We start from the raw sequence: 26,208 nt of genomic DNA on the forward strand, positions 1-26,208 counted from the left end.
TCTTATAATTTATTATTTGAGCTGTTATTCTTTAATAGAATTTCATGTAACCCAGGCTGGTCTCAAACTCACTATCTTCAGCTTTGGATTCTTCTGCTTCCCCATGCAGGGTGCCGGATGAGAAGTGTAAGTCTCGTTGCTCCTGCCCTAGGCCTGCTCATTTCAGGGTCTTAGCTCCTCCAGGGTGCTGGAGGTGAGGGGCAGCCCTGAGAAGGTCCTAGCTCCACTCTGGACCTACCCTGTCTGACTGGGCCTGACACCTCCTCTTTCAAGGGGGCCTGGGTGGAGGGGGTCAGGCTGCTGCTAAGGTACCTGCCTAGCTTTGGGGGCTGAGAGCTCTGGGACTAGAACCTGTGTATACAGTGGTTCATCTACCTCTAAGTGTGTCCTCCTGCTGCCCTCGGGACTGGACGTTCTGCCCCAATCCCAGACTGTGACGAGTGCTTCCCAGTATCCTGAGATGCCCAGTGTCCTGTTTCACAGGCGAGAAAGTGAGTCAGAGAAGGCAAGCAGTTCCCATGATCACATACCACCTCCAAGGTTCTGCGGAGATCTCGAGGCCAGGAGTTACCTCCATCTCGGAGGATCCTGGGAGCAAATAACTTCAGTCTCCTCAAAAGGCGACACCTGTGTCCATGCACTGTGTACATGTGCCCCCAAATCCCCAGGACAGCAAGAGCAACTCTAGTCACCCACAGCCGGCTACTGAAATAACAGTTCCTTCCTGGCCAGCCAGTTCATCCCACCCTCCAGAGGCAGCACGCACTCAGGAGTCTGGCTGGAGCAGCTCTCTAGGCCCAGGAAGAAGCCTGGTACTCAGTGTTCTAGTGCCCTGTATAGGGGCACTTTATGGTCCAAACAAGACAATGTGATCCGAGCCAGTTAGCCTAGCTGTTTGGGAGACTGAGGCAGACCCACCCAGAATCCCCCAGCATGGGGGTGGGGGCGGGGTCAGAGGTGGAGTTCCCACTTAGGACCCCCAGTGAGGGACTGGGGTCCTGGTCAGGGGTGGAGCCCTGCCTAGAATCCTTCAATGAGGGGCTGGGGGTGTGGTCAGTAGTTGCCTAGCATATGAAACCCTGAGTTTATCTGGAGCACCACAAGACCTAGGAGCTGGAAAAAAAAAAAAAAAAAAAAAGACCTAGGAGCTGGAGAAAGCTCAAAGGTTAAGTGCATGCTTGAGCTTCTTTGCCAGCTGGAGAGATGGATCAGTGGTTAAGCACGTATAGCAGCAAGCTTTGCAGTATCCGACTCTGGGCCAAGACAAGTTGGCTGGCTTACTATGGTCTGTTAACACCAGCTCCAGTTGATGGAATGCCCGTGGTCTTCTCAGGCAAGTCCACACACGCTGCACACACGTACTTGCATACAGAATTAAAGACAATAAAAGTAGCCAGGCGAGGTGGTGTTTGCATGTAACCCCAGTACTGGAGGGAGGGTCAGATGCGGCAAGTGGATCTTTGTGGCCATGCTGACCTATACAGCCGGTTCCACAATGAGACCGCCTCAAGACAAAAGTGAAGGATGGAAGGAAGAAACAAGAGCAGGTCTTCTGGGGTTGGGGATTTAGCTCAGTGGTAGAGCACTTGCCTAGCAAGCGCAAGGCCCTGGGTTCGGTCCCCAGCTCCGAAAAAAAAAGAAAAAGAAAAAAAAAAAAAAGAGCGGTCTTCTTGGTTCTGCTGAGGAGGCTGCAGTCAGGCTGGTCACTTGGCAGCCTCTCGGCTCCTGCTAGGAACCTCTCCACGAGTGAACTGTCTACCCGGGGCATGACTGCTACTCCTTTTTGGGAGTGCAGTCCCCTAAAACGAGTTTGGGAGGTGACCGTCTCCTACCTGGGGTTCCTGAATGAAAACAGGGTTGTACCATGGCGTGCTCGTTCCTGAGGCTGTCCTCAAGTCTTTTTGCTTTTCGTAGTCTGTGCAAACCAGGGTAGCTTGGAACCCCAGATCCTCCTGTCCCAGCCTCTAACTGGGATGATAGGCATGTTGCTATTTCTGAGGGAGGCCATGGTCAGAGAGCTGCCCACTAAACAGCTATCCCACAAGGGGTCAACTATCAGTTCCTTGATTGGTAACGTCTCAACCCACGTGCGATACAACACCCACAATCTCTACGATTGCTGGATCTCACACAACTGAGTTCCTGACACCCTGCTAGCTCAAGAAACTGCTTTTGGTGTTACAGTGGGACCACGTGGCCCCTAAGGCCCCTGTGAGAGCACCTCACTGTCACTGGCTAAGATCAGGATCCCCAGACAACCACACATTACTTAACTAAAACATGAGTTGAGGGTCACCCCAGCACTCAGGAGCAGGAAGATCATGAATTCTAGGTCATCCTTGGCTACAAGGAAACTTTTTTTTTTTTTTTTTCTGGAGCTGAGGACCAAACCCAGGGCCTTGTGCTTGCCTCTACCACTGAGCTAAATCCCCAACCCCAGCTACAAGGAAACTTAAGGCTAGCCAGGGCTATCTGAAAACAAAGGAACAAACAAAAAAGAAAACAAAACAAAAAACAGAACAAAGAGGGTTGTGTCACTAGCCAATGGCCCAGGTCTCCATGAAGGCAGCCATTTCTGTGATTGGTCAGCAGGCTGTGACCCCACAGCACCCCAATGAGCACGGGAGAGGAATTCTCAGAACTATATGGCCATTGCCAAGGTCTAACCTCACCCTTCCCACCACCCCAACACTCTCTACCTGGCTACTTCCACATGCTTCTTGTGACAAAGTTCTCCTGGTCTATCCACTGGTCCCCAAGGTTGTGGGCTCCATGAGACACTGGAGGCCTGCACACAGGATCTCAGCAGCCTAAAATGACACTAGTTTCAGCTTAGGCCCCTTACTGGACAGAGCTTATTCTGTGTACTAGTTTCCCAACCATAACACAGCCACAGCCTCAGTCTTATTTAGACACCCACTGTTCCTGAGCGCCCTCAGGGGTACAAGACTCCCCCAAGCCTGCCAGGTTACTGGCCTACGCCTTGGTTCATCCATGCTGGCTCTAATCTACTGCAAACACTAATGCTGCACCTTAACTCCTGCCCTGTCTATAATCCAGCTCCACCCTGCCCCGCTCCAGTTTAGCCGAGCACACACAGCTCCTGCCCAGCCTCTCCCCAACCAACCCAAAGGTGCTGCTGCTCCACCTCAGCCATGTTTAGCCAGTCACCTGAGGACCGGTCATAGACCCCACAACTTCCCATGTCCAAGAGGTCCCAACCCTATCATCCATTGAAGCAGAGGCTTAGTAGTGACTGGAAGCCCCAGAACCCTCCCTGGTGGGGACGGTGAGCCACAGCTAACAGGAGCCTGAGCTAGCCCCAGCAGCAGGACACAGACACAGGCAATGAACGAGATCACTTTATTTATTAGGTTTGAGCCAGGGGAGGTGACACCATTTTTCCAGACTTCAAAGGAGGCTGCTCTAAAACAGGTCACCTGACCATCTTAAACAGCAATAAAAAAGTAAAATAGAAACCTTTATTTAGAATTAAAGCCACCACTTGAGTGTGACAAACACAGCATTCAGCTCGAAGAAGCACCCCGCTAATGGAGTGAGCGTTTATTCTGCACAATCATGACATGTGGACAAACCCGGGAGAGGGTGCAGGGACACTGGGCAGGGCTGGCACCTAGTCCTCCTCACCCGGGTCCTCTCTCTCCAGCGTGTAGACCATGAAGCAAGCGTCGGGTCTCTTGGGGACGAGGGGATGCCCGGGTCTCACAATCTCAAAGCCAAGAAAGCTGAAGGTTCGGAGTAGGGCGGCTGTGGGGGACATAGGGTCAGAGCTCGGGGTGCCAGAACTTCCCTCCCCAGGACCCCACAGTAATACCCACCTCTGTCCTCACGGTTCTTGGGGAAGCAGATGAAAACGTGGTCGGCCCGGAGCTGCTCCTCTGCGAACTCTAGTAGAGCTGCAAAACTGAAGGAGGAGTCATTCATTAGCATCACCTGTGCTCAGGCCCCAGATCCCCACAGCCCCAAGGGGAAGTGGCCTACCTGTCCTTGCTGCCTTCTGGCAGAGGCCCAGCTGGGAGCTCGATGTAGAGGCCACCACCATTCCACACCGCCCTCCAGGTGACCTGCTTGGCCTCCGTGAGCGTGCACTGGATGCTCAGGACCCTGGTCTTGTCGTTAGACGTCGGCTCCTCTGTCACATTCAGCCGCTCGTCCTGGGGGAGCAGGGCTGTCAGGATGGCCAGCTCACTGTATCAGTGACAGGCACCCCCGGGCTCTCCACAGGTACTCACGGAGTACAGGATGCTAGCTGAAAGACTGTGATCCCGCTGACTGTTCCCTCGCCCACCTGGGATCTTCAGGGGTGGGTGAGGGACATCAGGAGCACCACCGAGGCCCCGGACCCAGGTTACTACAGCAATGAAGGGCAACCCTAGAACTGCAGGAGACAATGCTCAGGGGGCAGCAGGAAGTGCCTGGGCTTCCCAGGGCTTTCTACTAAAGAGCCATTGGGGACAACGAACCCAGGTCACTGTCCCTCACCCCTTTTGTAGCAAGGCACCACACCAACAGGGCCTCAAGCTGTGTCATCTCAGCACTGTGGTCCATGATAGGGAGCGGGGCCACCCCACTCTCCATGCTGCCAATCCCTCCTCCTCTCACACTAGTTCACTTGCTCCTTCCCACCCTCCAGTCAGCAGCTACCAGTGGCCCCCAAAACTCTACCTCACTCATTTCTACTCATGCTCTGGAGTCAGACAACCCCAAGTCCCCTCCTGTTCCTACTGCCACTCTATAGGACTTTGCATAGCCCAAGATACCATCGTGAGCCCCCCCCCAAACCTGACCACTTCCAAGACCCTTCCAGTTCTGATCCAAGTCCCTCCAAAGTATTAGAGCCCTCAACATGCAGTCATCAAATCCAACTTAAACCCTAGATCTAACCCCAGCCTCTTAACCTGTGACTTCCTCCTAAATCAAAACAAGCTTCTCAACACCCCAAATCTGATCCGATACTCTCCCACCATGAAATGTCCTCAAAATGGACCCAATATATAATAGGGTCCCTCCCCAACAGCACACAAATCCGACTATTCTGCAAAGAACTCCAAAATCCGAGACGAGCCCCTCCTCTACAGAACATACGGTTTATTACCCGAGACCCCCTCCATGTGATCCCAGACACTTCGCCATCTGACATTAGAACTGGCTCACAGATCCGAGACGCAGACCCCAAATTGGAGTCTCCAATCTCTTTCCAGATTTCTCCCCAAACCTTAGGCTCAAATGGGAATCCCCAAATCCGAATCGAACCCCAAATCGGAGCCTACGATTTCGCGAAATGTTTCCCATCCTCAACCAAATCAACCCTTATTCCTCAACCAACGATTCCCTAATTCCACTCCAATCCCAAATCCGAGTCCGAGACCCGCGCCACAGGCCCCGCCCCGCCCCGCCCCCGGCGCGATTGTGGCCGCCACAAAGGGGAGGATCTCGCGCTACCGAGACTTATCTGGCGCCCCGAGGCCGACCCCGCTCCAGGCCTGCGCATGTTGCGCTTCCCTCTAGGGCCTACGCGGACGCTGTTTCTGAAAGCTTCGCGGCGGCGGGGGAAGGGCTCTCACCTCTCGCTGCTGCAGCCGCCGCGGCTGTGCTGACTAAGAAGCGGCATGGTGCGGCTGGCGTGAAGCGTGGCGCTGCGTTTGTCCCCTTCTTTCTCTCTGGCGAAGCAGTGGCTGTTGAGGATCCGCTGCAGGGAGGATTTCACCATCCGGCCGCTGGGGTCCGAAACCAGCAAAAACCTCCGCTGCACTTCCCGCGCCGCCGCCGCTGCTCGCCGTTCGCAAAATGGCGCCGGCGCCGACGCCCACTTTTATATGCGTCGTCACTGCAGGCCACGCCCCCACACGCAGGCGTAAACGCAGGAGCGTGAGGCGACGGAGGAATGGGGTGGGGCCACAGTGGCAGCCCAGAAAAACCAAATGCGTCCACCTACTACGGCTTCTGATTGGAGAAAGTAAAAAAACAGACGGAAGGTTTACGTTGATGATTAGTTGGCGATAGGAGAGTCCCGCCCCCACGTGTTTGCGTCACTCTGTGGGCGGAAAGACTGGAAAAGCGGATGCGTCCCGCCTCTACAAAACTCTGATTGGTCAGTGCAGAAAAACGGACGGATTTTTGTCCCTTTGAGGATTGGTTGGAGTTCTGACGAGCCCGCCCTCGAGGTTTTATGACGTTAGGGGGCGGGACTTTTGTGAAGTAGCCGTACAGGACGTAAAGCCTGGTCTACCCCCCTCCCCCCCCGTCCCCAAGGCAGGACTCTGCGCCGCGAATTGTACCTGTGGCCCTTCAGTTTTGTCGTCTGTCACCTTCTCCATCTTACACTATTATGGTACCACCCAAGGGACGCCCCGCCCCAGGAAGCCTGATTGTCAGGACATAACTGTCAAGGGTATTTGAGGCTGAACTAGGCCGCGTTAGCTTGGTGCCCATCCCCCACGCGGCAAAATTATTCTAATCACCTTGTAATAATGGGTAATTACGTTCTAGATTGGGACTCTTTGTTTTGAAAACAACTTACGATTTAAAAGAAAAATCTTTCACAAGTTAAGATCTTCCAAGCTAGAGAAATTTGTGTCAAACTGGGATTTAAACAATTTTTCTCATAGACCCAATTTGAAGGTGTTTCTCCATCTCTTTTTTTTTTTTTTTCTTTTTTTCGGAGCTGGGGACCGAACCCAGGACTTTGCGGTTGCTGGCAAGCGCTCTACCACTGAGCTAAATCCCCAACCCCTCCATCTCTTTTCCTTATTCATAGAATTTCGTCTTAAAGAGTTTCTTATTCTCTCTTCTTTTTGGTTTTTTGAGACAGTTTCTCTATGTAGCCCTGGCTATCCTGGAACTTACTCTATAAACTAGGCTACCCTCGAACTCAGAGATGCTTGCCTGCCTCTGCCTCCCAAAGGTGTGCACCCCACCCTGCCCTTAATCTCCTTTTTGTGAGCAAACTACGGTGTGGTACAAAGATCAGAATTCAGTAAAAGTCTATGGTTGTGGTGAAAGCCACTCAAACTGAAGCAGGAGGATTGCTGGGAGTTCCAAGTAATCATGGACTGCCAAAAAATCCCCAGTCTTGATAAACAGATGGCCCTGTGGTGGTGGCACAAGCCTTTAATCCCAGCACTCTGGAGGCAGGGGCAGGTGAATCTCTCAAGAGTTCCAGGTCAGCCTGGTCCACAGGGTCAGTTCCAGGGGAGCCAGCGCTCTACAGAGAAACCCTGTCTCAAAAAAAAAAAAACAAAAAACAAAAAACAAAAAACAAAAAACAAAAACCAACAACCAACAAACAAAACGAAACTGGCTGCTTTTCTAAATGACCTGTATTCTATTCCCATCTACATGATGATTCATAACCACCAGGAACTCCAGATCTGGGGGGTCGGAAGCCCCTTCCGACTTCTGTGGGACCTGTTGTTTAGTTTTTGAGACAAGATTTCTCTGTGTAGCTCTGGCTGTCCTGGAACTCACTCTGTAGACCAGGTTGGCCTGAAACTCACGAGATCTGCCTTCCTCTGTCTTCCAAGGGCTGGGATTAAAGGGATGAGCCACCACCACCCAGGTTAATACTGTGTCTTTTGAGACTAAACTTGGTCAAATATTGCCTATTTGAACAGCAGTTTGACTTAAGCACCATCCTTCACTTCCAGGTTAAAATCAGAAACAGTTTCACCTTTGAAATAGAATTTGAGTGTGAGAAGCAGAGTGAGAGCACTCGCTGTCCAGTGGGGACAGATCCTGAGTGAGGACTAAACCTCTGCTCTTAAGGGCTCACGACTTCCTGTGACTCCAGCTCCAGGGATCCCACCCGCTCTCTGGCTCTGTAGGCACCAGGCAGGTTCATGATTGGCCTGAGCTGGCTAGAAGCCAATCTAGGTGTGTCAGAGTAGACCCTGTCTCCGGACAGACAGTGGGAAACAAGGTTAGGTCTTTCCACTTTGTGGCTGCTGGGATGGCTGAGTGGGTCGAGGGGCTTTCAGGCAAAGGTGAAAAGCTCACCCTGATTGCCGAGACCCACAGAGTGGGAGGAGAGAACTGACCCCTGACTGCTGCCCTCTGACCTCCACACCTGCGCACACAAACAACAAAGACATAAAACGGAATACACCGAGAAACCCAAATGAGAATCCCAGCAGTTAGTTTAAGGTTTCTGGGTTGGCGTTGGGGGCAGGAGCCTCTGCTAAAATTGGCAACAGAAAGTTGAGAAAAGAGGAAGTATTTACGGGAAATAGGGTTGCTTTCTCCCCCGGGGTTTGTTTTTTGTAATCACAGAGCCCCTGTTTGCAAGCACTCAAGCGCTCCTGCATCAGGGAGCACTCAAGACCACCCCCAAGCTGTTGCTTTGCTCTTCTGTGGGGCTGGGCATGGAGCCCAGGGTCTTGAGGACTTAAGGAGTTTCATACCTGAACGACTCCCCCAGCCCCTCACTGGAGATTGATTCTAGGTGGAAGCTCCACCCCTGACCACGCCCCCAACACCCACTGGAGATTCTAGGTGGAAGCTCCACCCTGACCACACCCCCAACACCCACTGGAGATTCTAGGTGGAGGCTCCACTGTCGTCCTAGATTTTTTTAAAAGATTATTTTATTTATATGAATACACTGTAGCTATGTCAGACACAGTAGAAGAGGGCATCAGATCCCATCACAGATGGTTGTGAGCAACCATGTGGTTGCTGGGAATTGAACTCATGACCTCTGGAAGAGCAGTCGGGTGCTCTCAACTGCTGAGCCATCTCTCCAGCCCCATCAGGGAAGTGGACCTGTTTAGAAATATATCTTTGGGGCTGGAGAGATGGCTCAGTGGTTAAGAGCACCCGACTGCTCTTCCAGAGGTCATGAGTTCAATTCCCAGCAACCACATGGTGGCTCACAACCATCTGTAAAGAGATCCGATGCCCTCTTCTGGTGTGTCTGAAGACAGCTACAGTGTACTTACATATAATAAATAAATAAATCTTTAAAAAAAAAAAAGAAATATATCTTTGGAGCAAATCCCATCCGCGTTGTCAGGATATATATCAGCAGTCTAGTTCAGCAGTGTCAGGTAGCAAACAGGAATCAGTGGCGGTGGCGGCAGGACCAAGCAGAAAGAGCCAGGCCTCTACAAATTGGGATGAGTAAGGGAGCCACCAGGACCAGCAAGGACACCAGGAGAAGTTCTCTGCTGTGCTTCTCTCAACAAAGATCAGCGCAGATGAAGACGAGAGACCAGCAGAGTGCCGCAAAGCTAGCCATGCAAGCCTGCTGTCACCGGTGAGTCCTGGCTACGCTCCCTCCTTCCATCTGTGTCTTCCCAAGGGTGTTGTCTGAGAAGTCCACACGGACTTCACTCTGCCAATTGGCCTGAGTCTGCAGAAGTGGTAAGAAACCTCTAGAACGCCATCGGAAGTTTTTGGTGCGTTTCCTGTTGTGAAGTCTTCACAGACGATAACCACCAAGGTTATCGTACCAATACCATCCAGCGCCGCCGTCTACCATCTGCTGGGCCTTTTTTAATATCCTGTGGCCTTCTACGTGTTTGCTTTAGCTAAACATCTCCTTACCTGTGCCTGAATCCGATAAACGATCTTTTACATGTCCGCCCCAGCAAATACTGACGCAGCTGACTTTTTCTCTCTTTTTTTTCTGACTTTTAGTAAAAGGTGAAAAATGTATATGATCTGAAAAGAAACCAGAGTATACACCTGACTTTTTTTTTTTTTTTTTCCGGAGCTGGGGACCGAACCCAGGGCCTTCCGCTTGCTAGGCAAGCGCTCTACCACTGAGCCAAATCCCCAACCCTCTTTTTTCTTTTTTTTTTTTTTCTGAGCTGTACACCTGACTTTTTAAAGCAACTCTAAGTTTTTGTTTTATATCTCCCTTTCTTTTCTTTTTTTTTTAAAGATTTATTTTATACATACCTGTTTTCAGACACACCAGAAGACGGCATCATATCTCATTACAGATGGGTGTGAGCCACCATGTGGTTGCTGGGATTTGAACTCAGGACCTCTGGAAGAGCAGTCAGTGCTCTTAACCGCTGAGCCACCTCTCCAGCCCCGATAATAGTTTTTTCTTGGTCTGTATTACTTTTTATAAGTTTTGTTATTAACTATATTTTTATTTGTAAATACATAAGCATGTCTCTATCTTAGAACTTGTAGGTTTCTATTTTAATCAACAGTAAGAAAGTGTAGTCTATCCCTGGGGGTTTCACAGGACACAGCACTTCACTGGGGATTCTAGGCAGGGGCCCCACCCCTGAGCCTGTGGTTTATCACAGAGTCTTCAGATGTTTTCCTATCTGGCTAAGCTCCTAAGGAGAGCAGTTGACTTTGCCTTTTAAATTAGCGCATAAGTCACCCGTGCCACACCACCTATGTGGAGCTCAGGGCGCTTGGGTGAGTAGGTTCTGGTCTTTCTGCAGATGGATCTTGGGGATTGAACTCTGGTCTGCAGACTTAGTAGATGGCATCTCTACCCATTGAACCGTCTTTCCGGCCCGTATTTGGGGTTTTAAAATATGGTCTCGGGGTTGGGGATTTAGCTCAGTGGTAGAGCGCCTGCCTAGCAAGCGGAAGGCCCTGGGTTCGGTCCCCAGCTCCGAAAAAAAGAAAAGAAAAAAAAAATGGTCTCGCTCTAGAGCCCACTATGGCTCCACACTAACAGTACTTCTGCCTCAGCATTTTCCAAAGGCTAAGACTGACGCAGAATCCCCCGGTCTCCTGGAATTCAGTCCGCAGACCTGCAGAAATAGGTCACTGTGTCAGTGTGTCCATGGCCTGGAACCAGAAAGGGCAGGGGACAAACGCAAGGGCTTGCTGCCAAGCTTGCTGAATTGGGACTCACAGGGTAGAAGAAAAAACTGACTCCGGAGTTGTCCTTTGACCCCCTCTCTGCCACCCCAATGTCTACCAACAAGCACACACGAAACAGACAAATGTCATTTAAACACACTTAAGTAGACTAAGGTTAAGTAAGCACGGAAGCACAAGCTGAGACAGGAGGATTGCTGTAAGTTGGGAGTCCAGCCTGAGCTACAGTGTGGGACTCTGTGTGAAAAGAAAAGGAGGTACACAAAGCCAAAAGGCAGGTTGCGATAACGCACACCCTTCTCGCACAGCAGGGGATGCGGGGAGACCTCTGAGTTCCAGGCCAGTGCAGTCTACATAGTGAGTTCAAGGCTTCAAAAACCAATCAAAAGAATCAGTAACAATTCTTTTTTTTTTTTTTTAGATTTATTTATTTAATGTATATGAGTACACTGTAGCTGTCTTCAGACACACCAGAAGAGGGCATCAGATCTCATTATAGATGGTTGTGAGCCACCATGTGGTTGCTGGGATTTGAACTCAGGACCTCTGGAAGAGCAATCAGTACTTTTTTTTTTTTTTTTGGTTCTTTTTTTCGGAGCTGGGGATCGAACCCAGGGCCTTGCGCTTCCGCAATCAGTACTCTTTTTTTTTTTTTTTTTGGTTCTTTTTTTCGGAGCTGGGGACCGAACCCAGGGCCTTGCGCTTCCTAGGTAAGCGCTCTACCACTGAGCTAAATCCCCAGCCCCCCCCCTCCCCCGCAATCAGTACTCTTAACCACTGAGCCATCTCTCCAGCCCATTAGTAACAATTCTTTTTTTTTTTTTTTACTTTATTCGCATTTATTTATGCTGAATTTATTCCCGTGCCATGAGCTTTTGTTTCTTCAGTTTCTTCTGGGATATCTTTTTCTTCTGTGCAACCTCCTCTTCTGGCTTTGGAATAATCTGTTCCTTCTCAGTAAGGATCATCTCGATGTGGCAGGGGGAGCTCATGTATGGGTTAATCCGGCCGTGAGCTCTGTAGGTTTGTCTGTGCATCTTAGGAGCCTTGTTCACCTGGATGTGTTCAATGACCAGAGAATCTACATCCAAACCCTTAAGTTCAGCATTACTCTCTGCATTTTTAAGCATGTGCAGCAAAAATTCAGCACTCTTTTTTGGCCACCGTCCCTGTGTCCAGCCCCACTGTTTGGCCTGGGCGCACCTACCGACTCCACCATTATACCGCCGGAAAGGTACACACTGCTTCAGTAACAATTCTTAAGAGGCTGCAGAGACGGTAAAAGCTCAGCTCACGCTGGGACTAGTGAGGGGACACCTCAGCACAGAGCAAATCTGGCTCTGCAGGGCGCAGGCAGTGGAAACACTTGTTGCAGCTGTCCCCACCCACCCCAGACTGCACAGGGATAAAGCCCAGCCCAGGCCCTCACAGGGAGAAGTGGAGACACAGGACAGAGGGTAAGTCTGAGGGACCCAAAGCGAGCTGGCAGACCTTAGGGCTGGAGGTATTTTCCAGTAAATGCTACTATCTCTACATTTACAATATTTTATTTCCCATTGCTTTTCTCTATATAAGGAGACAAAAAGAAAGAAGCAGGGTGGAGACAGAGAAGCGGGAGTTGTCCCTCTCCCACTAAATCCAACAGCGGAATCCCATCTCTCCGTCTTCTTATTTTTTTGGTCAGCTTTTTATACTTATTTACTTATTTGTACCAGGCTGACCTCGAACTCAGGCCCTCCTCTGGGTCTGGGCAAGGAGCCCAGAGTTTTCTATGTGCCTGGCCAGGCCCCTCATCTGAGTCCCAACCACACTCATTCATTTATTTCTATCCTCGAGGGCGGTGGGGGCATGCACCTGCCACAGGCAACAGCAGGGGTCAGAGGACAACAGAAACGCTGGCTCTGTTCTTAGCTGTTACCAAACCCTCGCAGAGGACTCAAGTTTGGTTCTCAGCATCCATATCAGCTGGTTCACAACCACACACAACACCAGCTGTAGGGAATCCAATGGCTTCCAAAGCACCACCATCATCACCACTGTTGTCCCCTCTCTCCCTCTCTCTGTCTCTCTGTCTCTCCCCACCCTCTCTCACACACACGCTTTAAAAAGTTTAAACTTAAAACATAAAAGCATCTAGGTGTGGTAGCAAATACTTTTAATCTCAGCAATCAGAGGCAGAGGAGGCAGATCTCTGAGTTTGAGGCCAGCCTGGTCTACAGACCCAGTTCCAGGACAGACAGGGCTACACACAGATACTCTGTCTCAAAACCAAACCAAATCAAATCAAATCAAACCAAAGCAAAACAGAAATCAAATTGTGTGGGTGCCATGTAACATCCAAGTATTCTCTTCAAAGGACATGTGGCCCAAGGATGCTGTCCCTGTGGACAAGCACCAAAAACTTAAAAGGACCCAGGGCTGGTTGTGGTCACGTACACCTGTCGTCATTTTTTCTCTTTGGAGGTGGAAACAGAAGAATTAGGTATTCAAGGCTATCCTCAGTTACATAGTAGGTTCCAGGCCAGCCGGTGCTACCTGAGACCCTGTCTCAAAACAAATACTGGCTATGAGATGAATGCCTGTCAATGTTTGAGGGGCAAACATTGCAGGTTCCAGGCTAGACAGAGTATGGAGCTAGACTGTGTCATCTGGCTTGTTGGTGGCCCACATCTGTACCCAGTGAGCTCAGGGACCTGAGGCAGATCCATGGAATTCACATGCTGGAAGGCTAAAATCAGAGAACGGAATCCTACAAGCCATCCTTTGATCTCCACAGAAGCTCCATAGCATGAAGTTATACTAAGTAAATGGAAAAAAAAAAACTGTCTAGCAGCAGGTGGCCACTTCAGCTTTATATCCCCTCTGGTAGGAATCTCAGTCAGGGTCGCTCCTATAGACTCGCTGTAGCCTCCAGCTGGTCCCAGAGATGCCCGCCCCACACCAATTTCCATTCTCACTCCCAGCCCTCTTCCCTTCCCCCACCCCTCCTCGCCCCTCTCCCACCACCCTATTCCTTCCCTCCATCCACCACTAAGGTCTATTTTATTTCTCCTTCTGAGTGAAATTCGTGCATTCTCCCTTGGGCCCTCCTTATTAACGTCTTTGGGTCGTGTAGAGTGTAACGTGGTTCTGTAGGTTGATGTCACTGTGCAGGTGAAGGCAGGTACCGGATAGAACGAGGCCTGTCATTGGATGAGAAGGAAGGATGGGTGGGGGGAATTGTCAGAGAGGCAAGGGAGGCCAAAGAGAGGAGAAGGAGGAGGAGGAGGAGGGAGCTGAGAGAACATGGTGGCGGATGTTAAGATTCCTCTCTGCACAGGTTATGATTATTCTTAAGGGACAGGTGTGTATAGGATATTGTGTTTTGTAGATGGGCAAATTATATCTTATCAATTGGATCAGAGGATATTGTGTGATGTGTTCTTTCACGGGGTGACTTAATTGAGTTCAAGAGAGTGTATGATGTCTGGATGCATAGGGCCCACCACAGAATTGGGATGTGCATTTGTGGCGTGGCGGCAACCAGCCAAGCGAGCTGTGACTGAGGGTGGGGCGGCCTGACAGGGTGCGCGTTGGAATGGCTTGTGGACAGCAGGTCGGAAAGTGGATGGGGGCAGCCTAGAGCTGCTGAGATAAACTAGCACGAGTTCCAATGGCCCGCCAGAGCCAGAACTAGCGAGAGGGCGAGACCGCCAGGGTGTGCGGGAAGCAGGGTTCCTGTAGTTCGTGGCTAATGTTCACCATGAAAGTTAGTACTCACCATGTATGTCCTTTAGGGTCTGGGCCACCTCACTCAGGATGACATTTCCTAGTTCCATCCACTTGTCTGCAGATCTCATGATGTCTTTCTGTTTAATAGCTGAGTGTGTTCTACTGTGTAAGCGCACCACATTATCTGTATCCAGGCTTCAGTTGAGGAACATCTGTGTTGTTTCCAGTTTCTAGGTATTATGAGTAAGGCTGCTATGAACACAGTGGAGCATGTGTCCTTGTTGTATGCTGGGCATCTTTTGGGTATATGCCCAGGTGCAGTATAGCTGGGGCTTCAGGTAGAACTATTCCCAATTTTCTGAGGAACCGCCAGACTGATTTCCCGAGTGGTTGTACCAGTCTGCAATCCCACCAACAATGGAGGAGTGTTCCTCTTTCTCCACATCCTCGCCAGCATCTGCTGTCGCCTGAGTTTTTTATCTTAGCCATTCTGACTGGGGTGAGGTGGAAACTCAGGGTTGTTTTGATTTGCATTTCCCTTATGACTAAAGATATTGAACATTTCTTTTTTTGGGGGGGAGGGTCCAGCGAACTTTATTGATGGTATTCAAGAGAGTAGGGAGGGCTCCCTAAGCCCCTCGTCATTATGGGGGTCTGGGATGGAATCATGAGGGAGATGTTCAGTGTTGGGTCCTGAGTTGGGATGGGGACTCCTCAGCAACTGAGGGCCTCTCTCTCTTGCTCTCAGTGTCCTTGCTGGGCTGGGGTGGGTGGTTCAGGGTTTCTTACTCCTTGGAGGCCATGTAAGCCATGAGGTCCACCACCCTGTTGCTGTAGCCGTATTCATTGTCATACCAGGAAATGAGCTTCACAAAGTTGTTACTGAGCACACTGCCAGCCCCAGCGTCAAAGGCGGAAGAATGAGAGTGGCTGTTGAAGTCGCAGGAGACAACCTGGTCCTCAGTGTAGCCCAGGATGCCCTTTAGTGGGCCCTCAAATGCCTGCTTCACCACCTTCTTGGTGACATCATACTTGGCAGGTTTCTCCAGGCGGCATGTCAGATCTACAGCGGATACACTGGGGGGAGGAACACGGAAGGCCATGCCAGTGAGCTTCCCGTTCAGCTCTGGGATGACCTTGCCCACAGCCTTGGCAGCACCAGTGGATGCAGGGATGATGTTCTGGGCTGCCCCATGGCCATCACGCCACAGCTTTCCAGAGGGGCCATCCACAGTCTTCTGAGTGGCAGTGATGGCATGGACTGGGGTCATGAGCCCTTCCACGATGCCAAAGTTGTCATGGATGACCTTGGCCAGGGGGGCTAAGCAGTTGGTGGTGCAGGATGCACTGCTGACAATCTTGAGGGAGTTGTCATATTTCTCGTGGTTCACACCCATCACAAACATGGGGACATTGATTGAAGGGGCAGAGATGATGACCCTTTGGGCCCACCCTTCAAGTGAGCCCCAGCCTTCTCCGTGGTGGTGAAGACACCAGTAGACTCCATGACACACTCAGCACCAGTGTCACCCCATTTGATGTTACCAGGATCTCATTCCTGGAAGATGGTGATGGGCTTCCCGTTGGTGACAAGCTTCCCATTCTCAGCCTTGACTGTGCCCTTGAACTTGCCATGGGTAGAGTCATACTGGAACATGTAGACCATGTAGGTGAGGTCAATGAAGGGGACGTTGATGGCAACCATCTCCACTTTGCCAGATGAAGAGAAGGCAACCCTGGTAACCAGGCACCAAATACAGCCAAATCCGTTCACACTGACCTTCACCATCTTGTCTACGGGATGAGGCTGACTCCGCATGAGAAGATGTGGCTGTCTCCTGGACAGGGAGGAGCACAGCTGAACATTTCTTTTTAAGTGCTTCCCATCCATTCGAGATTCCAATGTTGAGAATTTTCTGTTTATCTGTGCACCCCCGTTTTTCAGTTGGATTACTTGGTTTGTTGATGACTAACTTCTTGAGTTCTTTATATATTAGTCCTCGGTTGGATGTAGGGTTGGTGAAGATCTTTTCCCATTCAGTAGGCTGATGTTTTGTCTCTCTCTCTCTTTTTTAAATTTATTTATTATATATGAGCACACTGTAGCTGTCTTCAGACACACCAGAAGAGGGCATCAGATGCCATTACAGATGGTTGTGAGCCACCATGTGGTTGCTGGGATTTGAACTCAGGACCTCTGGAAGAGCAGTCAGTGCTCTTAACCACTGAGCCATCTCTCCAGCCCCCCTGTTTTGTCCTCTTGATGTCCTTAGACTTGCAAAAGCTTTTCAATTTGACGAGTTTATTTGATGTTTTTATTTTGCAGTCCTTATCATTTGGATATCTGTTCATTTTGATCTTCGTGGCTGAGCTATTGGTGTTCTGTTTGGGGGTTTGTCTCACTGACTTCTAGTGGAGGAGGGGGGCATCAACCAACCCACGAAGTCTTTTTTTTTTTTTTTTTTGGTTCTTTTTTTTTCGGAGCTGGGGACCGAACCCAGGGCCTTGCGCTTCCTAGGTAAGCGCTCTACCACTGAGCTAAATCCCCAGCCCCCCACGAAGTCTTCAACCTAAAATCTGTCCTGCCTACAAGTTGTGCAGGGATAAAGATGGAGAGGGGACTAAGGGAGCAACCAACCACTGGCCAAACTTGAGACCCATCCCATGGGCAAGAGCCAACCCCTGTCCATATTGATGATGCTCTGCTATGCTTGCAGACAGGAGCCTAGCATAACAGTCTCCTAAGAGGCTTCATCCAGCAGCAGATGCAGACACCCACAGCCGAGCATCAGGTGGAGCCTGGGTAGCGTTATGGAAGAGTGGGGACAGAAGCAGGCAGGGATGCGCGTGTGATCCGTTGGGAATAAAAAGCAGTGCGGCCGAAATCTCACCAATACTTATGTTTATACTCTGTGATGGCTTGTGTCTGCTTGGCCCAGGGAGTGGCTCTATTTGGAGGTGTGGCCCTGTTGGAGGAGGTGTGTCACTGTGGGCGTGGGCTTTAAGACCCTCATCCTAGCTGCCTGGAAGTCAGTCTTCCACTAGCAGCCTCAGATGAAGATGTAGAACTCTCAGCTCCTCCTGCAGCAGGCCTGCTTAGCTGCTGCCATGCTCTGGCCTTGATGACACTGGACTGAACCTCTGAACTGTAAGTCAGCCCCAATGAAATGTTGTCCTTTATAAGACGTGCCTTGGTCATGGTGTCTGCTCACAGCAGTAAAACCCTAACTAAGACATACTCCTTCATCATGGGCCCTTTCCTGTGTTTGCTATAGCAAAACATCCTTTCACCTGTGTCTGCTTCAGAAAAATATTCTTTTCCATGTCTGCTTTAGCAAGACACCTTTTCACCTGTGTGCCCCAGCAAAATATCATTTGACATAACTGACTTCCCAAAGAAACCAGAAGTTTCCATTCAACCCACAGAGTCAACTAACCTGGACCCTGGGGGCTCACAGAGACTGAACCACCAATCAAACAGCATGCATGGCGTCGTTGGCCTAGGTCCCACACGTTGGTAGCAGATGTGTGGCTTGGCCTTCATGTGGGTCTCCAACAATTGGAATGGGCCTATCTCTTTCTGACTCTGTTCACTGCCATTGTATCCCCTTCTCCTACCTGGACTGCCTGGTTGGGCTTCAGCAGGAGAGGATGTGTCTAGTTCTGCTGGGACTAGATGCTTCAGGGTGGGGTAGTACTGGAGGAGAGCTCCCCCTTCTCAGAGAAGGGGAGGGAGTAATGGAGGGAAGGATTTGTAAGGGCAGGACTGGGAGGAGAACAGGGAGAATATAGATTTAATTTTTTTCAAAGCCTACTTTAAAAAATTTTTAAAAAGATTTATTATAAGTACATCATAGCTATCTTCAAATACACCAAGAGGGCATCAGATCTCATCATAGATGGCTATGAGCCACTATGTGGTTGCTGGGATTTGAACTCAAGACCTTTGGAAGGGCATTCAGTGCTCTTAACCACTGAGCCATCTCTCCAGCCCTCAAAGCCTACTTTTAATGATGATTCTTAAACAGTTTAAACCTCCCTTCTAGTCCACTACCCATCAGAGGCAATGGGAAAAAAATGATACGGGAGGTGGGGGGAAGTGAACCTGTTGAAAGGGTTTTTTGAAGCGACTCCTGTCTGTGTTGTCCGAAAATCAGCAGTTCAGTTCACAGGATAGCAGCTCGAGCCACTCAAAAGCACTTCACAGATACACTAGCAGTCCAGTTCAGTAGAGTCAGAATAGCAAACACCAGTTAGTGGCAGTGGCACAGCCACCAGCCTCAGCCTCGGCTAGAGTGAGCAGATGGGACCAGCAGGAACACCAGCTGTGTCTCTCTCCGGGAAGCAAAGATCAGCAAAGACGTGAGACCAACAAGCATTGCACAGCTAGCTCTACCAGCCAGCCAAGCTCTGTCTTCATCACTGTCTGTGGAGTCCTATTTATACTCCTCTAAACATCACGTGTTCCCTACGGGTCTTGCCCAGTATGTGACTCTGTCTCAGCTGACTTCACGCTGCCAGTCAGTCCGAGTCCGAGGAAGCAGCAGGAAGCTGCAGCACAAGCACCCCGCCTCAAGCTTCTTGGTGTGCTTCTCTCTGTGGAGTCTCAACAAATGCAGCTCAGCTACGCAATGTAAGGTGAACCAATACACGCGTGCTGTTAGCGAAGACTCCTTCACCACGTGTCTTTTCATGTGCTTGCTTTAGCAGAACATTCTCTCTTCTGTGTCTGCCTCAGTAAAACTTTCCTCCATGTTTACCCCAGCAAAACACTGTCCAACACTACCAGCTTTCCAAAGGACCAGTAAGTCCATCTCAGGAGCGGGGCTTTCCATTGGGATATAAAGTGAATAAAAATTAAATTATTGAAAAACAATAATGAATCTGTCACCTGCGTACTTGTGTCTGCCTCAGTGGGAGAAGAGGCACCCAGCCCTGCAGTGACTTGATGTGCCAGGGATGGGCCTGGGTTATGAGGATGTGTGGGGTGATACCTAGAGGAGGGCTCCCGCTTCTTAAGGAGAAGGGGAGGGAGAAATGGGTGTGGGTTCTGCATGAGGGAGCACTGGAAGGAGAGAGTGGCTGATATTGGAATGTAAAACATAAACTTTTAAAAAATTTAGGGGGTTGGAGATTTAGCTCAGTGGTAGAGCAGCAAGGCCCTGGATTCGGTCCCCAGCTCTGAAAAAAAAGAAAAAAGAGAAAAAAAAAAAAAGAAAAAGAAAAAGAAAAAAATTTAGAAAAGGAAAACAATAGAATAAGCTATATAAAAAGTAACGTTGGGGTTGGGGATTTAGCTCAGTGGTAGAGCGCTTGCCTGGCAAGTTCAAGGCCCTGGGTTTGGTCCCCAGCTCTGAAAAAAAGAAAAAAAGAAAAAAAAAAAAGAAAAAGTAATGCCATTGCTGTGTTGCTTTTTTTTCATGTTGAAGCAACTTCATAGGCAGATGATACAGTCATGTATGAACTGTGTCATCGTCAATCAGCTCCTTAGGCAGTGACCTGTGGCAGTGCAGAGCAAGGGCTCCCCGCACGCAGCACTATGAGGCAAAGCGTTCTATTGGAGGACATCCCTCAGGGAATGAGCCCTGGGCCACCTGAAATCCCACTTTGCACTCGAAGAGACAGAGGTTCTGAGAAGCCTTGTTTACCCAGACAGTGTGAAATGACTCCACAATTGTGACACTTTTCTGTTGCTACCTAAAATTCCCAGGCTGGGGATGTGGTCGGGGTGGAGCCCCAACCAGAGTCCCTGGGGAGGGACTGAGGTCTTGGATTCAGTCCTCCTTACATAGAGTAACTCAAATAGTATAAAAAGAAACCCCAAGTGGGCTGGAGAGATGGCTCAGTGGTTAAGAGCACCAACTGCTCTTCCAGAGGTCCTGAGTTCAAATCCCAGAAACCACGTGGTGGCTCAGGACCATTTATAAAGGGATCTGATGCCCTCTTCTGGTGTGTAGGTGTATGTGTGAATATAGCATTCATTCCTACATTATGTGTGTGTGTGTGTGTGTGTGTGTGTGTATTCCCAGCAACCACATGGTGGCTCACAACCATCTGTACCCATATACATAAGTATATCTTTTTTAAAAAATGGTTCAAAAGGTTTAGCCATTGTAAACTACTACCTTGTTGCTGGGTGGTCATGGCTCACGCCTTTATTCCCAGAACTCAGGAGGCAGACACAAGGAAATCTCTGTGAGTTCGAGGCCAGCCTGGTCTACCTACAGATCAAGTTCCAGGACAGCAAGAAAAGAGGAGACAAGAAAGCAGGAATCATGGCAAACAGCTGCGAGTGACCTGGAGCACAGGCAGGGAGGAGCCTGCATAAGCAGAAGCTTCAGCCATGGCTGCTGGAGTTACTCCAGCCTTCTGACACCAGAGCAGCAAACAAGGACCCCCCCTCCCCCAGTTTATTGCTGGAGGGAGAGGCAGTGTACGGAAGTAGGGGTGGGTCACCCCTCAGTCAGCTCTCTGCTCTGTACCAGTGTTGGGATGGCGGCCACCCTGTCGGTGACTTCGTGGAAGTCCCTCCTTCTGGTTCCCTGGTTCCTTCCAATTGGTGTCTCCAGCTGTCCCTGGCCACCTGTTCCTGTCCATCCCGGGCTACCCCTCTGTCCACTGTCCTGTCTCTCAAGCCCAGCTCGGAGGCTGTAGGGTAAGAGGGTCCGTGGGGAGACCTGGACAGAGGTGTGGGTCCCTAGAGCTTGGTGTGGGAATCTCTGACCTCCATAAGGGTCCCCAGTGCTTGTGACCATCACCCCCCTATTCATAGAGATAGGGCCAAACTCTCTGTGTCTCCCGTGCTTTGGATCCCTTCCCCCACGTTGAAAACCCTTCAAGGTTTTATGTTCAGTTCATTTTTAAATTACATTTTAATTTTTTTTAATTTTTTGGTGTACCTGTAGGCACTAGATGCTAAGGTAAATGCTAAAATGCTAAGGCGGTCGTCAGAAGACAACCTTGAGGAGTCTAGTCTCACCTTCCAGCTATGGGGTGTGGGTAAAGGGGACTGAAGGATTGAATTCAGACCATCACACTGGGCTGCAAGCTCCTTTACCTGCTGAGCCATCTTGCCAGCCCATCCTCTCCCTGATTTTAAAGTGTTTCTGTTTGGGCCTTGGGGCACATTAACCCTGACAACCAGAGGCCATGGGCACATCCCCTTTTCCCATAAGTTAGGTCAGGTGTCAGCCAGCACAGCCTCTGGTCTCAGTTTCCCCATGTCCCCTGTGGGAAAGTGGGCAGGAAGGCTAGTGTTGTGGAAAACCCTCAGGACCCTTGTCCTGCTCCTCAGTTGTCATGGTGAGGATTCAGCCAGGTTGCTGGGGCTTCAGTGCCTCCCCTTAGGCCAGTGAGACAGTCAGTGTTGGGGGTGGATTGGGAGCAAAGGCCTGGGGAGGGGCAGGGCTGCCAGACTCACCCATCCTGCTGGCTTTAGACACTGGATAAAAATAGTTGATGGTCTCAGAGAACATGAGCTGGCCTGGGAGCAGGGTTCCAGCGTGGGTCCTTGGATTTATTACTGTGTGACTGTGAGTGGGCTCTGAGGCTCTCTGAGCCACAGCTTGGGTTCTTGCTGTGTTGATGGATTCTGGAGTCCTCCAGTGGCTGGGTTGTGTGTGTGTGGGGTTCTCGACACTGTGGTGAGATCATGTAAGGATATAACTTTCTCCAATAAGACCGAGACCCCATCCTGTCTCCCTCCCCATCTTCCAGTCTCTATGACAACCAGAGGCTTGGAGGATCTAGATGGGGGCCTGGGCAGCTGCATCCCCAGTGATGATCTCCCATTCCTAGAGGAGTCCCCCTCAGGCCGGCGGCCAGACAGCAAGACTCGAGGTACAGTGAGTGAGGAGAACCTGGCGGTTCAGCTCTGGACTCCATGGTGAAACATACTGTGTATCATAGGACAGAGGTGTCCCTGAGCCCCATGCCCCTTGTCGTCTCGTCTGGAGTGGACACTGTGTTCACTCTCCTGGCAGAGTGGGGGAGGAGATGGGACGGATCCGCTAGGGGCGGGGAATAGCCCACTGTTTTGTCCTACAGGGACATCCAGGCTTTCGGACTCCAGCAGCTGGAGCCATGTGAGTACCTGTGGCCCTGGGAGGTGGGGACAGGCTGAGCAAAGAAATGGTTTTCTCTGGTTCTTCTCTCCTCTGATCCTCTCCTCTTTTATTCTCTTTTCCTTTTTTTCTTTTTTTTTCTCTTGAGCTAGGTTCTCATGTAGCCCGATGAGCCTGAGTTCTGAGCCTCCTGCCTCTTCCTCCTGAGGGCTGGGTCCTAGTCTTGTCACCAGGCCTGGTTTGTGTGATGCTGTGGGTGGGGCCCAGGCTTCCTGCATGCTCTAACTCCATATTCCTTTAAATATTTTTCTCCTCATTATTTAAAACATAAAAATCAACTGTTCTAAACCATAAACGGATACTTACTTTCATTGAACTTTTTATTTTGTGTGCTTAGCCTGCACACACATGTTCCTCATGCCCGAGGAGGTCATCTGCCCTGGAACTGGAGTCACAAGTGTTTGTGAGCCCCACGTGGGTGGTGGGAATCAGACCCAAGTCATCTGCAGGAGTAACCGGTGCTGTAACCACTGAGCTGTCTCTCCAGCCTCTATGAGTTCAGGCACACACACACACACACACACACACACACACACACACACACACACACACATCATTATATATACATACATATACTACATAGGTACACATGTACGATACATATACACACAGAGAGACTGTGTGTGTGTGTGTGTGTGTGTGTGTGTGTGTGTGTGTACACATGCACAGTGTGGGATCAGACCCCAAACCCCCAGATTCTGTTTTCTCCTTCCACTAGGTGTTGAGAGGTCCTACTCAGGCTGTCAGGGTTGAAGGCAGTGCAGTCTGCCACTGAGCTGCTTGGCTGGGGCCCTCCATCTTGATTTTTAGAGACAGTCTCACTATGAAGCTCACGCTGGCAACCAACTCCAAGCAATCCTCTTGACTCATCCTCCCGGGGGTTAGGAGGTGGCAGGCCACAGGACATCTGGACTGACACTCCTTGTGGACTGTCTCCCGATGCCCTACAGGTCCTTCAGGACCCAGTTACCGCTGGCGCTGGCGATGCCGGGCTCAAGAAGACGGAGAAAGAGCGCATGGGCAAGGAGAGCGCACCAGCAGGCAAAGCTGGAGCAAGTGGGTTTGCTCACGAGAGGGTGTGGAGGTGGGGGTGGTCTGCACCCTGGGACTGGGTAGGAACCACGGGCGACAGGCGGATGGATCCATGCTTGTCCCTCAGGCCCCCGGAGCATTCCTGCGCGTAGGAAGCCGCAGGCTGCGCCTCCCTTGCAGCCACCCCTGCCGCCAAGCGACGACGAGTTGCCCTGGGGAGATCTGACGCTCAACAAGTGCCTGGTGTTGGCCTCACTGCTGGCCCTGCTGGGCTCGGCTTTCCAGCTATGTCGGGGTGAGCTCCACAGGGCGGGGACTCCACAGGGCGGGGGCATTCCCTCCGGCTGCTCATGCTGTGGCTCTACTGTTCCTAACCTCATGCTCATGTCTCTTCCCCTATTCTGGAAGAGCCTGTACGCCAGCCTGTGAGGCCCATGGTCACATCTAGCTCCTAGCTTTATGGTGTCTACCTTAAGTTTTCACAACCAGGCCTGGTTTCTAGATGATCTGAACTTGTAATTCATTCATTCACTCACTCACTCACTCATTTTGAGACAGTCTCACTATGTAGCCCTAGCTGGCTGGAACTCAATATATATTCCAGGCTGGCCTCAAACTTGGAGAGCTCTTCTCTCCCCTCTGAATGCTGGAATGTGTGCCTTTTTTTTTTTTTTAAGACATAATTCACAAGGCTTCAACCTCTCTATGTAGCTCAGGCTGGTCTCCTGACACTCCCTGCTTTGACCTCCCAAGATGTAGAATGGCTTTTTGTTTTGAGTCAAAGACACAGGCGAGCCTGGGTCTCACGGCAATCCTCAGTGTTCCTCCAGGCAGGATGATCGACATGACTGAGCCTGGTCCCCCGCTCCTTCATCAGAGAAGGGCTCTCTACACCCTATCCTGGATCAGAGGATCGCCCCCACGTTATTGTTAGCCACCCTCATGCAGCTGGGGGCGGGGGAATGGCTACTCTCTCGAAGGACAAAAGAGAGAAGTCTCTAGGAGGAGGTTGGGTTATCCAAGCGGAGTTCTGGGGGTGAGGCGAAGAGGTGCGTGGCTGTGCCCATTCCTCCAACCCAGACTGCCTGCCTTTCAGACGCAGTGGCTGGGGAGGCCGTGGCGGCCCCTCAGCAGTGGGTCCCGCCCAGCTCTCCAACCAAGAAGCCAGCGTCGCCAACGCCAGCGCCAGCGCCAGCCGTAAGCCTCTTTCCAGTGATTTCACCTGATGAGGCTGCTCACTAAGGCAGGAGGAGGCCGGCCTGTGCACGCGGACCCCAAGATCCCACTTTGTCTCTTTGCAGCCTAAACCTCCGGTGTTGGTGCCCCCATCCGGGCCTCCTCAGCCGAAGCCTGGGCCACCTGCACCCCAGGCAGAGATGAGGGATGAGCCTGAGCTTCCCGGGAGCCCTGAGGCTGCAGAAACCCAGGCAGAACCTGGAGGGTCCATCTCGGAAGCCTCTGGGGAGGAGAGCGCACCCCTTGGTGACCGAGGTTCCCAGGAGAAGCCACAGAAAGAGAAGCCAAGGAAAGGGGAGAAACCGAAGAAGGAGAAGCCAAGAAGGGAGAAGCCGAGGAGGGAGGAGAAGCCTCAGGTCACTAGGGAGCCCCGCCAATCACTGAGACAGCGCTGGGAGGCGCGGGAAGGAGGCCATCGGCCATGGAGGCGGGACTCCAGGGACCTCGAGCATGGGAAGCTGAAGGCCTGGGCTCCTCGGCGACGGCATGACCAGCATGATCGTGACAACCGGCCCAGACAGAGGCCCCGTGTTGGGAAGAGGCATGACTGATCCTGCCTGTGTCTCCTGCGTGAATCCCGCATCCCCTCTCCCTGTAGCACCAGCAAATAAAGGTCGTGCTGTGACAGCCACATCATCTGCTCCTTTGTGCCTGGACCCTAAGGGTCGAAGAGATGGGGCCAGTGAGAGAGTAGAATGGGTAAAGGCGCTTGCAACCAAGCCCAACCGCCTGAGTTGGATCCTGCGACCCACGCTGTGGAGGGAGAGAAAGAACTCGGCTTAGTTCTGCCCTCTGACCTCATCTGTACACTTTGTGACTGCATTAGGACGTGCAACCAGGCTGGGTTTTAAGTCTTGACCGGTCTCCTCCTCCAGAGCGCCGGGATGACAGGCGTGCGCCACTACACTTGGCCTTTTGGTTTTGCTTTTAAAGACCACGCACATGCATGTTAGGATGTGCAAGTGTGCTTTGCTGCTGAGCCACTTCTCCAGCTCCCTTGTTTTTGTTTTCTGAAAGAGTTTTGCTCTGTAGTTCAGGCTGACTCGAAGCATTTCTCCTGCCTCAATTTCCTTCTGGCCAGACACTTCTCTCCCCGCCACACATACAAATTAATTTAAAAAGGTCCAGGAGTTTAGTCCCAGCACTGGGGAGGCAGAGGCAAGCAGATCTCTGAGTTCGAGGCCAGCCTGGTCTACAGAGAGAGTCCCAGGACAGCCAGGGCTACACAGAAAAGCGGTAGGGACCGAAAGCTCTCCCATAGGGGAGTACCGGGTGTATGGGAAGGACTCAC

The 26,208-nt window shown here is 51.0% G+C and overlaps 2 protein-coding genes and 1 pseudogene across 5 annotated transcripts; 1 reads left to right on the forward strand and 2 right to left on the reverse strand.

The window, feature by feature from the left end:
• Positions 1-3,349: 3,349 nt before the first annotated feature.
• On the reverse strand, positions 3,350-5,810 carry Oaz1 (ornithine decarboxylase antizyme 1). 3 transcript variants are annotated; one of them, NM_139081.2, is given in 5 exon segments: positions 3,350-3,768; positions 3,840-3,925; positions 4,003-4,175; positions 4,254-4,399; positions 5,586-5,810. In NM_139081.2, coding segments are annotated over 5 exon segments (684 nt in total). In that variant the 5' UTR covers positions 5,732-5,810; the 3' UTR covers positions 3,350-3,634.
• A 3,006-nt stretch (positions 5,811-8,816) lies between these two features.
• Positions 8,817-25,550, forward strand: Jsrp1 (junctional sarcoplasmic reticulum protein 1). Of its 2 annotated transcripts, XM_039079925.2 has the most exons (8): positions 8,817-9,274; positions 20,692-21,181; positions 22,243-22,365; positions 22,573-22,610; positions 23,600-23,705; positions 23,809-23,976; positions 24,778-24,878; positions 24,983-25,550. In XM_039079925.2, exons 3-8 carry the CDS (start codon positions 22,248-22,250, stop codon positions 25,466-25,468), a joined length of 1,017 nt encoding a protein of 338 aa, XP_038935853.1. In that variant the 5' UTR covers positions 8,817-9,274; positions 20,692-21,181; positions 22,243-22,247; the 3' UTR covers positions 25,469-25,550. The 2 variants fall into 2 exon arrangements, with proteins under 2 accessions (XP_038935853.1, NP_001103061.1); NM_001109591.1 differs by lacking the exon at positions 8,817-9,274 and having other exon boundaries at positions 21,126-21,181; positions 24,983-25,549.
• Positions 11,455-16,879, reverse strand: LOC134479807 (glyceraldehyde-3-phosphate dehydrogenase-like; annotated as a pseudogene).
• Positions 25,551-26,208: the final 658 nt, after the last annotated feature.

The sequence above is a fragment of the Rattus norvegicus genome, chromosome 7 (genome assembly GCF_036323735.1).
Source record: "Rattus norvegicus strain BN/NHsdMcwi chromosome 7, GRCr8, whole genome shotgun sequence".
In the NCBI taxonomy this organism is placed as follows: Eukaryota; Metazoa; Chordata; class Mammalia; order Rodentia; family Muridae; genus Rattus; species Rattus norvegicus.